Below are 12,830 nucleotides of genomic sequence, written 5' to 3' on the forward strand. Positions count from 1 at the left end.
AGCTTTCTGTCAGAAACCCATCAAGCTTGCTGGCTAGATCATTCACAGCCCCATTATGGGTGAGTCGTGCTTGTTCGGGAGCTTAACTGTATGCATGTACCATCTCTCCAAATAAACTGGTAGAGCTGTGAGAGCAGTCTTTATCATGCAGTCATGAAATCTCCCATTTTTATTCATTCAATAAACACTGAGCACTTATGTGTTCAACGCTATGCTAGACTCTAAAGTACGCATCTGCCTTCAAAAAGCACAAAGTACTCCAGAGATACATATTCATAAAAATTAAAAGATAACATGGAAACTGCCAATACCAGCTCGCAGAGGGTACTAGGGAGCCTAGAGAAGAGAGCACTCAAATCAGCTGGAGATAAGGAGGGACAGCCTTGAGGAAGAACTTCACTGAAAATTTGACACTTGACAATGACATCTGAAACTGACTGGAATCTGAAGGCCAACTGAGTTTGGCAATGGGGCAGAGCACTGGGAAAAGTCTTCCAGGTAGAAGAAACAGAGGGTGCAAAGGGACTGGGGAAAGAAAGAGCATGGCGCATCTCAGGGGAAAAAATGAACATACCTACAAGTAGTTCAGTGTGGCTATAGCAGAGGAGTGAGGTGGGCAGTGCTGGGGAATGAGGCTAGAGGTCAGCAGGGACTGGATCATGCATGGTAATGAGGAGCTTAGCCTTTATCCTGAAGCAATGGAGGGAGCCTCCTTCTCTGGACCCTTCCAGCACTTCTGTTGACAGCACTTGATCACCCTTTCTTGTCCTTTGTTCCATTTTCCTTGTGAGTTGGCCTTGTTTCCCCAATTAAGTGAGCTACCTGAGGGCAGGGCCCAGCAGGCCCACTTTTCTGCTTAATGCAACCTGGTCCAGAGCCATGCTGGGGAAATGCTCGCTGAAGGGATGAGAAGCAGAGCATTAAGAAGTCAGGGCTGGGTCCTTACAAACTGGGCATTGCTGTGGTTCCTCCGCAGTCTCATGGTCATCTTGGTGCAGGGCTCTGGGCTGTGACTCAGCTCCTCCTTGCTCTCCAGGAAGGTCTTAGGTGAGGTTGACTCCACCTTCACATCCCCGCCTGACTCCTCCTTCACCACTACGGTGGGGGGACACTCAGGCCCTTCCTTATCTGGGAGAGGGAAGAGGGGCTCTAAAGCACAGGTCTAGAACAGTCAGGGCCCCGCCTCCTCTCCCCAGGTGAGGCCATCCTTCACACTGCTCCAGCCTGTCAGGCCTTACCTTTCTTCCGCAGGGTCTTATCCTTGGCCATGAGGCCCAGGCCCATCATCTTGGGGCCTGCCCCATAGATCTGCAGCTTCTTCAGCTCTGGATTCTTTTCAATGTCTTCCTCTGTGGGTTCCGGCTGGGAGGGAAAAAGGAAATGAATCAAATCTGCTATCTGATGCAAACTGCCCCATCTTAAAAGAACAATAGCTTGGACTATATACCACTTGGGCTCATGCCAGGAGGCAGAGGCAGGCCTGGGCAAGAATTCAGAGCTCCTTTTGGAGATTAGGGTTAAGTGAGCTCCCCCATTAGCCCTCTTGGAAAGAAATTAAGGTGGAATTTCAGTTTTCCCAACTGTAACACAAGAATATTAACTCCTACCTTACAAAGTTTACAGAGCATATAACATATAGAAAGAAATCTAATAGTGTGTGGCACTACCAATAAATGGCAGTGACTAATACGATCTACTAAATGACATACTTTGGTGAGCCCAGGGACAATGTCTATCTTGTTCTCTGTTGCATCCCCAGTGCCTAGAACAATGCCTCGCACATAAGCTTCTACCTGAAGTTAGGATATAGGTATAGGGAGAAAGAGGTCTACCCCAGAAGCAGAGTGAGTCCAGAAAGAACAAGAAAGGCAAAAAAGGGCAGACACACAAAAGATACTGTATGAGCAGATCAAGATCCAACTCAGAAACTCAGCTGAGGGTGAAGGAAAGAGCAAGAGTGAAGCAAGAGAGGGCACACTACTGCTCAGAACTCAGAGAACAGAAGGGAGAGTGAAACAGGGTCAGACCTTCGTGGACTCCCACCCTCAAAGCTCTGAGTTAGAAGTACTCACATCAGGCTGCAGCCTCTTTGCCCGCCGGCCATAGCTATTGAACTTGGAAGGCTGCACGGACTGTCGAAGGGGGATACTGTGGGGTTTGTATTCCTTGTCCTTTTCCTCATTATCAAATGGACGCGTGTTGCACTGCTGGAGACAAGTGAGGAGTAAGGCTCAGGATATGGGGCCACAGCCCCCAACGATGCCATCCCTCTATCCCTAACCAATGGCAAAAAAAGCTGTGGCTGCACTCACCTGACCCACAACAAGAGGCCCTGTTCCACTGGTCATTACCAGGGATACCAGCACACACTTTGAGAATTCTTCTTGCCTTTGCTTATGTCATTCCACCTTCAAACCACCTCCTCCCAAGCATCTTCATAACTAAATCAGACGCCATCTCTTTCCAGACCTCTCTAGCCCAGAATGTCTCTCCCTCCTTGGAATTCCTTTATCAGTTATGACCTTGTCACATACTAGATAGTAGGCTGGCCCTGCAGGTAACTCTAGGACCTCTGACCCTGGGCAGCATGGAAAGAGAATAAGCACTACTAGAAAAGGATAGAGTCTAGCTCCCAGGTCTCCAGCCCACTGAACCAGTTCCATTAAGAGCAAGTATGAGAAATCTGCATCTGGTCTGGGGGAAAGCCTTCTTCCACCCCAGCCTGGCATCCTTACCACCAGGTTGGCTCCAGACTGGTACATCTCATAGGGGTAAACGATGCGTTCATAGTGGGAGCGTAGCAGGGAGCCAATGTTTTTGCCTGGTGGGTAGTTGAGGCGCTGGGCTACCCGGGCCCACCGACGGTCTTTGCAGATGGCTTCATAGCCACCTTCCTCCACCACAATCTGCAGGGACAAGGAGGAAGGGATGTGGATGTGCTGTGTGTATGTACATAAGGGTGAAGGCCCGAGGAAAGGGTGATGAGGACAATTCCAGCCCCTCACCTCACTGGAGGCTATCCCCTCCTCCTACCACCACCACTGCAGTAAGAGATGCCAAGAAGTTCCGATGACATCTCATGTGTTATGAGGCTGTGTGTGCCCCTTCCACTGCAGTGTAGAGCTCTAATATCCAAACCAAGGGAGCCCCCAGAGTACAAAACACATTAAGGGGTGGGGAGGGGCTTGAGAAAAGCCTTTTCTTACTTTGCTGAGGCTGTAGAGATCTAAGATCCGTCGTTCTACATTGGGAATCTTTAAGGAGGAGCCCTGGATTTCCCAGAATTTGGCAATCTGGTCCAAGTAGTTCAGCTTCACTCTTGTCTGGGCCTGGAAAAGAAATGGCTCAAAGATGCCGGCCTCCCCCTCCATGTAACCCTTGTCTTCTGGCCTATTCTTAGGAGAGAAGAAAGGGTACAGAGCAGCCCACCATCCAGGGCCTCTCCCAGTGAAACGGGTCCCAAACTCTAGACAGTGCTTAGCCTGCCTACCTCTCATCTCTGCCACCTTCTAGTCAACAGTATAAGCCCAAGGTCCCAACACAGAGAATGTTGGGACCTTACATGCACACCCTCTCAAACTCTCTGACAGGGCTGTATGAGTATCATCATCTCTTTTACAGAGAGCCTCTGCTTTCTTAAGTCACAGAGCAGATACCAAGAGATCTGAATGTCAAATAACTTAAGTTTTGGCTATTTCCTACTACTGATTTGCTGTACAGCCTCTGGACCTCCATCTTCTGATTATAAAAGGGAAATGAAATAACTGCTTACTCCAGAAGGGTGAACTTACAAGAGAGACAGTGAAGGTCCTCTGGAACCTCCAAAACTGCATCTAAGCTCTAGGCATGTTTCAGAGATTGAAGGTCCAAAAAAGCACATTTACCTCTTCTTACGCACCACGAAACTTGTCCCATGGTAGCTGAAGGCTGAGTGCCTACTAAAGAACTAAGAGATAAGTGTACCAGAGCAGCACTAGCACCTGGCCAACCCAGGATCCAATGTGGGCCGAGGATCCTGGGAACAAGGCATGTATCATGCTTCCCTGAAACTTCACTGACCCAAGAAAGGCTCTCCAAGGTCCCAAGTCTAGAACCACCTTGCACGGGTCAGAGGGCCTGATTCTAGGAGAACGAGAGGAAGTCATTACCGTTCACTACCTTGCTCAGATCCTATGAGAGGAACAGAAACAATTTTAGATCATAGATTGGGAAAACTAAGGTCTGTATGTAGGAAAAACAACCTATGGCTATTTAGCTGTCAGAACCTGGAAGAGGCCAAGAACCCTACTCCCTCTACTTTAACCCCTTAGCTTTCCAATCTCAGCCTCATCCCTGCTCTTCCCCATCATTAGCCAGCACAGTATCTCTAGAAAACCTGTTCTTGTCCCATGCTAGGTGACATCTTGCACTGGCTGTAACCCCACAGATCTGGTCAGATCCATTTCTTTAAGAAACTTATACCCTCTTCATGAGATTTTTGCTCTGACCAGGGCAGCACATAGACTGACTCTAAAACAGTGGTTCTCAATGAGGGGAACAATTGTGTCCACCCCACCCCACCCCCACGGGGGCATTTAGCAATGCCTGAGACATTTTTGGTTGCCATTACTGGGAAAAGGTATTACGGGCATCAAATAGGTGGAAGGAAGCCAGGGATACTGATACACATCCTAAAATGCACAGGACAGCCCCTCCATGACAAAGAATTATCTGGGCCAAAATGTCAATAGTATCAAGGCTGAGGAACAGTGGTCTAGAAACAAGTAAGCCTCTAGGTCATGGGTTTCCAGTTTGGCTTAATATGCCCCCTCCCCAGGACATCTGGTAGGGTTCATGGATATGTAACAATAAGGCAGAAAGGTGGAAGCAAACTTCTAAACTACATCTTCTGTAGGAAACTCCAGGATCTTCCCTGGAATTGGCTTCAAAAGACCCACTCTTATGACCCTAGGGCATTCTCAGGCCTTTAGTGGAGAACCTCATTTATCCATGCGAAGGGCCAGGACTTCCTGTACAGAACAAAAGGGAGAGGGAAAAGCCTACCTGCCTGACCCCGGTTCAAATTTATAACCATTTTAGCCTCCATACAGACCAGTTCTTGTGCTGTTCCTGCCCATCCACCTCACATCCCACCTTATCAAGCCGCATAGAAGGAAGGTAGGAAGCACAGGGCTGTGGATGAAATGGATCATGAGGCCACATTCAGCTGGCCAAGAAAGGCCTAGCCAACCTGTTTCCCTTTGTTGACTCAGGTACAGTAGGTTACCTGGCAGGAGAGCTTCAGAAGTAACAAACCTTTAGGGAAACGGACATGCCCAGTCTTTGAGCTATCAAACTGGAGATGCTAAATGCTCCTGCTCTTGGGTTATATTCAGAGCTCTAAAGCTTCCTCTATGACCTCCATGCAACTTCACAGAAGAGAGAATAAAGATCGGTTGGGTAAAGTACCTTAGCCGGAGAAGGAATGGGGAAGTGGGATCAGAGCTCAGGTATCCATTCACCCAACCCCGCCACCAGCTGCTAGTCTTCTCACCTCTAGTTCATTCAGCCTCTGGATTCGGGGAGTAAACCTGAAGTTGTCCACTTCTACAGCAAATGGTGGCTGCCAGTCCTGGGAGGTTACAGAGGGGAGAGGGAGTTGGGTTATTCCAGCACAGTGTAAGACCCGAGGGCACCACAAGCAGCTCAGCATCCCATCAGACCATGAGACCTCTGGTCACCTCAGACCCTTTAACCTGGCAAACACCCAACGCACTACCCACTCCCCAGAACTCACAACAGGGCACTACCCACCCCTCAAGTCCACACTCAATGCCACAAGCACGTGTCCTGGGAAATTTCTCCCAAGTCCCTCCCAACAGTACAGTGCCAGGATTTCAAGAAAGAGAGGTATGGAGCCCAAAACAGTTGGCTCCAAACTCTCCCTACATTCACATTAATTCCTTGTCCCCCAGGCATGTGCTGGAAAGGATCTGGAGTCAGAAGACTTTGGTTTGCGGCGGCTGGGTGGTTCAGTGGGTTAAAGCCTCCGCCTTCAGCGCGGGTCATGATCTCAGGGTCCTGGGATTGAGCCCCGCATCGGGCTCTCTGCTCAGCAGGGAGCCTGCCTCCCCCCGTCTCTCTGCCTACTTGTGATTTGTCTGTCAAATAAATAAATAAAACCTTTAAAAAAAAAAAAAAAGAAGACTTTGGTTCATGTTCCAGCTCTGCTACTTATGAGCTATGGGATTTTTACCCTTCTAAGCTTGTTCTCTCATCTGTAAGGTGGGAATATGAACACCTGTTGTAGCTTCCTCATAAGACTGAGATGAAAAATTAAACTCGTTTTCAAATGGAAATGCTATCCAAAGGAGTTGTCCTTAAGACTTGGTATCTTAAGCTGACTCCGCACACACTGGGTGGCTCTGATTTCAGCAAGATTTAAAGGCTTGAGCCTTTAATGTCTGTTCTCTCAGTTTAAAGGGCCTGAGATAAACACTGCAGGGAAAAGCAAGAATCTGCATCACTCACCCAGTCTGGAAGGCTTCCTGTGGTTCCTCTCTCAAATACCTGCCCAGTACAGGAAGAGGTGGGGGTGGGTGGGGGTAGGGTTAGTGATGGAACAGCCAACTGTAGTGGCAAAGAATGGGAGAATGTGGGGAGGAGGAAGGAAGTCAGGGAAAAATAATGGAAGTGGGGGGGGGGTGACTCTGCTCTGCCAGGTTGGCGCTTGTTGTGTCCTACCCAAAGGGTGGCTGTGGGGAGCCCCTCACTGATGCCCTTTCCCCCAGAACCTCCTATGCAGTCCCCTCCTCCTCAGAGCCCCAGCTCCTGCTGGAGTGGTAAAAAGAACCTAGAGTAACCCAGACCAATGCCCTCATTTTACGAATGGGGAAAGTGAGGCCCAAAGAAATGTGATTTCTCTAAAATCACATGCTGATTTAGTGGCACAGCCAAGAACCAATGTCTTCTGACCTCCAGTCCAAAGCTCTTTGCACAACACATACACACACATGCATACATATGGAAGCAGGCAGTAATAAAAGAAAAGAAAAAGCTGTTGGCCTCTTCTGCACACACACTTTTAGAAAAGGGCCAGAGGATTCATACTTGCATGCACACATACTCCCCGCTAACCCCCAGCTGAAGCAGGTTTGCAACAAACACCTGAGGCTCAGTGGAGCACGGGTAAATTAAAAAAAGGAGAGAGAGAGAGAGAGAGAGAGAGAAAAGACTAAAATGGTATGGCTCAAGCTCAGACAAGCTCCCTGTGCCCTCTTGCCACCCAGGAGTAGCGCACACCCCTTAGTGCAGGTGGAAAGGTACTCAAACCCAAAATTCCAGGCACCCTTCTTTCCTGCTGAATCAAGTTCTAGATAAGTATATCATCAAGCAATGTGACAAGAAACAATAAAACCTAGAGCAGGAGCTGTGGGTGCAACAGATAGCTGGGGAAGGTCCAGCACACCTCCCCAGGACCTGCGAGCTCTCTCATCCTGCCTTCGGTCTCATACACCTGTGTGCCAAATACACCAGTATTATCAGGATGGTGATTTTAAAAAGTTGGCTACCTGATGCCTGAAGCAAGGCCCTTCCAAGATCCCCTGGGTCTCCTCCAGGGTACCAACACTCTCCTCCCACCCATTTTCTCCAAGACTAGCAGTAAACCGTCTAACAACTCAAAACCCAAATCGACCTTCCTCAGGCAAACCTCCAATTTCCAAGCACCCACCCATACACACACTTTCCCATTCTGGGCCCAAGGATCATTTGGGCAAGTGCTTCAAATTCCAGCTAGAAGGCCTGGCTGCCTAAAGGTGGCGTAGGAGCAGCCCTACAGGAGGAAAAAAACAACAAAACCAGAGACCAGCTCTCCTGTATTGGAGGGAAGCACACTATTGAGGTAGAGACAAGAAGCACAACAAAAGATGGCCCCCTGCAGGTCTCTCTCTCTCTCTAACACTAACACACACACACACACTCATGTGCTTGGGACATGTCACTGTTCCCCTTCTTGGTCCCACAAGGAAGGGTAACAACACCTACACAAAGCCTACCCATTAAGTCCAAGACAGAAACATGGAAATACAGGCCTCAGCGACCCCCTATGTCAGATACACTTCTGTTCCAGAGGCCTCCTAGACCACTCCAGGGAGTACCTCCTTGAGGCTACCCAGGACTCCAGCCTCTCCTTTCTGCTAGCCTTCTTGACTTCTCACTACCTAATTTCACTCCTTCATTATGAACAATGTTACCTCAGAAATCTGTGGCCAGGCTCCAACTAGGAAAAAATGAGCTTACCCAACACCTCTGAGGAGATCCATTTGAAACTAGCCTACATCTGTGACTGAACACCGGAAAACACCAAGCTGGATAAGGAGGCCTGCGGTGCCCTCCTCAGGTGGCAGTAAGGCCTCCCATCCCTTTTCAGACAGGAGACACCCACTCAAAAACACCCTGTTTCAAACTCAATTCCTGCCTTTGGAACCCCAAGTGGTGACTGAACAACGCATATCATCATTTCTCCTCCATGCCAGCAAGGTGGCAGCCTATCCTAGCCCTTGGGGGGAGTTCCTGCGGCCTGAAGCCAGGCATAGGAACAAAGATATGCCCTTTGTCATTGACCTCTGGGAATCAAGTGTTCTAAAGGAGACAGACTTCCATAGCTCCATTCTGTTTCTGGGAGTCCAAGAACCCCTATCCTCCAGGACCGGCTACATCCTGGGACAGAACACAGTACAAATCTTCTGAGTAGGACTCATACCCCGCTGACAAGCTGACTGGCTTAAGCCTATCCACAGAAGTCAAGTCTGAGGGGTGATTTGTAGGGAAAGATATTGCCTTCAACTAGGAAAAGAAGGGGACAATTCCCTAAACCTATCTCAGGGGAGCCAGATAGAGCATTCCCTGTGAGCCTGATTTCCTGACTGATCTGCCATGACATTATCATAGGTGGATTGTTCTGGCAGGGTGTGAGTAAATATGAGTCAACCCACAGAGAAGCAAACCAATGACCACATCAAACACCTTCGCAGTCACAATAATTACCACTTACCTAGCGCCTACCACACACAGACTCTACCTAGTTTAATCCAATTCTCAAAATAACCATTCATGGGACTCATTTCACAGGCTCGGAAAGATTAAGTTACTGGTCCAAGGTCACACAAGTGGTAAGCTGCACAGTGGAATTTTGAACTCAAGTCCTGTCTCCTTTTACAGCTATGATCTTTCCACTACACCACATGGCCTGCCTTAAGGAAAGTGATGACAATAAACGGAAAAATGGCCTTATTCAGTGCAGCCTTGACCTGGGTGGTCCGGGGTAACTAGGAGATGTGCAGGTACCTCTCTAAACTCAACCAGACCCACTAGGCATCCCTGTTTTGAACCTTACCAGGGATGAATCTAAAAGGCGGAATGGAAGTGAAGGTGGGTCTTTGACCCCCAAGTGCCTAGGGGGCCTTACACCACGCGAAGGCCCCTGGCCCCATCATCCTTTCTACGACCCCGCACCACATCCACCGCGGTCCCAGCCACCCCATTTCCCCACACCTCGAGATGCCCTCCGCCCCAGAGCTCTCAGCCAGCTACCCTACTTCTTCATCCCCAGCCTCGCGGGGGAGACCACAAACCCCGGGCCTTACCGCGGGTGGGCGGATCTTGCAAATGCCCGACTTCTCAGCGATGGGTCTGATTTTCGCAATGTAGCCTAGAGGGTCTCGAAACTCGGCCCAGCTAGGCTCGAACACCGGGCACTCCGGCGGCGGCAGGAAGTCGTCTGACCCCGGCTCCATGGTGGGCCCTAGGACTGGAGGGCTCGGACCACCCTTAAGGACTCATGGCGGACGCCACTGTGTGAAGCCGAGGCACTGCTCGGGGACTAGGCCCTAAGCGGGGCGGCCGCCGCTCGCCGAGGGCCTGGGGGGCGTGTAGCTGTCGCGCTCTGGAAGGCTCAGGCTGGCGCTACTGCTACCGCCTCTTCGTCCTGCTCCGTTTCTTCCAAACTCTGCCGCTGCCTTCCAGCTACCGCAGCCTCCACCACCAGTTACCTCCCAGCTGCCGCGGCCTTCATTGCCGCCGCCGCCATCTTGGTTTGTCAGCGTCTCTCCCCCCCCCTCCCCTCACCACAACAAACCGAATCCCTCCGCGGCGTGTCCCTCCGAGCGTCGTATACCTTGCGAGAGGCCAAGCCCTAGGAAACTTTCATCCCGTAGGGAGAGCTGAATCTGCAAGTGTAGGCTCCCTATTTGAAAGCGGGAACTCAAAAGCACCTCCCAGACTGAGAGCAAATAGTCCGCTTCGGCGGCGGAGGAGCAAAATTGTAATTAAACTGCCGGATCCTCTTTCCGGATGGACCGGCGGCGCACGTTTAAAGGCCAGTGGTGCGCATGCGCGTTATGAAGACAGACCGGAAGAGGAGCTGGCGTTGGTGGGTGGTGGGCCCAAACTGGCTCCCCCCACTATGACCTCAGCTCTGGTGCGGGCCCCGCCCCAACATTTTCTTCTTCAGGGTCTTTCCGGTGTGGGATGCAAAAAATGGCTTTGGATGCCTGATTGCTAGGGACCTCTTATGCTGGCAAGCATGTTGGGAAAGACTTAGGGAGCTCCCAGCTCTAGGTGCTGACACCTCTGGGGCTTTGAAAGGAGGAAAGCAAGATGCTGCCCCACCCCTGGGGATTATGGATTTTTAGAATTCTGGGTCCCAAGGAGAAGAAGGAAATACATATTTCATCCAAGGTTATGTGTAGAGGCCTCTCAGAGGTCGGGCTTCCATTCATACTCCGCAAAGAGTCATTGTCAGCATTTTAAAAAAATGAACACTTTGAATTCTTCTGTATGAAGCTTTTATTGTGGGCACATTTGTAGAACGGACTCCTATAAAACAGGCCTGAGTGTATATATATTTTGATTGTTGGATGTTTTAACAACAGCATATTTACCTATTGCCTACTAGTGCCTACTGTATGAAACACGTACCATTTGTGAGCCTATAGCATACTTACAAAACGTATATGTACATGAGCTGTATTTATTGTGCATAACCCCTGTCATATGCATTTGAGTACCTACTATGTGTACATCTATTCCTATTGTGTGTATGGTCATTGAGCAGTTTCTGAATAGTTTTATTGCAACTACTTTGAGTATCAGACCAGTACTTTGCCCACACAGACATCAGGCATCTGAAGCATTTGACGAAGATGTTATTCCTTGGTTGTGGGCCCATTGCATACAATTTGAACACCTACTGTGCACATATTAGAGTACATGTATACATGCTGGTTAAATGCTTTTGTGTGCATCAGACTGAATTCCTTAAGGGCAGGGACCATGTGGCTTTATACATCCCTTGCATTTGTCACCATAAGCAGTAAATGTTGAGTAAACAAAAGAAAAAATGAATGTATATTTTTGAGCATCTTTAGTATATAGTGACTGAAAATACACTATATGATTTTGCAAATACTTCCTGTATATATTAAGCATCTGTGACAAGCTTGAGTGCATTTGAATTAGGAACAGATAACTGTACCTACATGTCCCAGTTAGGTCCATCATTCCGCCTACTTTGGGATGGAGCTAAAGACATCTTATCTGATAGAGCAGTACACACCAGTAGGAGCCCACATCTTAGTGTCAGATAGGCCTAATTACTTTAATCCTTATTAATCTTTGCAATTTCCCTTAACCTTTGTCTTAGGAAAGATGTAGGTTAACTTACCCATTCTGTAGGCAAGGAACTATATTATAGAAAGATTAAACAACTTCCCTACTGTTACACAGGAAGTTGCTACCTCTAGGTCAAATGCTCTTCCTGTCATTTGCTCTCACCAGGAATAGGAGCAGGCAGAAGGGTGAGGAGAATGCAGAAAGTGGGAGATATGCCAAATACTAGGCTGAAGGCAGCTCAGCATCTCCATCAAATGCAGCTCAGTGAAGAGCAAAGAATCAGGAGTCAGAAGACCAGGTTTGGGGGCTCAGGTCAGCCCACACATCCCATAACCTTCTCTGATGGCCTTAGCCCAGACACCAGCCCCACCATCTTGGAAGCGCAAATGTAAATTGCACGGAGTCTTTGAAGCCAGTCAGATCTAATTCATTCACTCACAAATATTTATTAAACTCCTCTTATGCACCAGGCACTTTTCTGAGCCCTGGAATATGATGGCGACCAAGACAGATATGGTCCCCACTTTCCTGAAGCTGACATTCACCAACAGAGATCTGCCAAGTACCTCTTCTTCCTTAGCCTTGATTTTCTCATTTATCCAAAGAGGCTCTGTAATCCCTTTCTTACAGGGTAGTTATGAAGATTAGAGATAACCATAACTGCCACTCATCAAGGACCAAGAGCTATGAAATAGGTATGGTTATCCCTCTTTTACACATAAGGGGACTGAAGCTCAGAGAAGTATGAACCTACCATGTCATATGGCTAGTAAGGGGCAGAGCTGGAGTTCAAACCCAGGTCTGTCTGACTGCTACGCAATTCTGCCTGTAAAAGTCTCAGATGGTGCTTCCCGCTCCCACCCCCCAACCCCAGTGCGGTGCTCAGGGAACGGGCTCCTTTCCCAACCCTTGGGTCTTGCTGAAGATCAACCTAGATCCGGGCACTGCTGAGTTAAGAATTGGAAAGCACCAGGGAGCTCACCATGGGCTGGGGGCTAGGTTGGCTTCACCCACCCACCTGGGAGAGTGAGTCTGGCATGGAGCCGAGGCAAAACAGTGACTGGAAGCTTCAGCTGGCCTCTCCACAACATTCACCCCATCCATGTCTTCTGAACGGGCAGGATGAGAGTGACTCTGTACCTTACTTTTTGATTTGCAAAATAGGGTCCCCTCTAGTT

General features: G+C 49.0%; 1 protein-coding gene across 5 annotated transcripts in view; it reads right to left on the bottom strand.

Annotated features, from left to right (window-relative positions):
• The window catches only part of KDM5C (lysine demethylase 5C), a 32,176-nt gene extending 22,069 nt beyond the window's left edge, over window positions 1-10,107 (bottom strand). For 2 of the 5 annotated variants that reach the window (XM_059158394.1, XM_059158392.1), the window contains exons 1-7: window positions 9,627-10,106; window positions 5,534-5,611; window positions 3,207-3,329; window positions 2,736-2,906; window positions 2,073-2,207; window positions 1,239-1,362; window positions 947-1,128 (exon numbers count right to left, since the gene is read on the bottom strand). In XM_059158394.1, coding sequence (XP_059014377.1) covers window positions 947-1,128; window positions 1,239-1,362; window positions 2,073-2,207; window positions 2,736-2,906; window positions 3,207-3,329; window positions 5,534-5,611; window positions 9,627-9,776 — 963 coding nt within the window. In that variant the 5' untranslated portion in view covers window positions 9,777-10,106. Of the gene's footprint in view, window positions 1-946; window positions 1,129-1,238; window positions 1,363-2,072; window positions 2,208-2,735; window positions 2,907-3,206; window positions 3,330-5,533; window positions 5,612-9,626 lie in introns of all 5 variants that reach the window. The other 3 variants (XM_059158396.1, XM_059158393.1, XM_059158395.1) reach the window with 3 other exon arrangements.
• Between the last annotated feature and the right edge of the window lie 2,723 nt (window positions 10,108-12,830).

This window comes from Mustela lutreola, chromosome X (genome assembly GCF_030435805.1).
Source record: "Mustela lutreola isolate mMusLut2 chromosome X, mMusLut2.pri, whole genome shotgun sequence".
In the NCBI taxonomy this organism is placed as follows: domain Eukaryota; kingdom Metazoa; phylum Chordata; class Mammalia; order Carnivora; family Mustelidae; genus Mustela; species Mustela lutreola.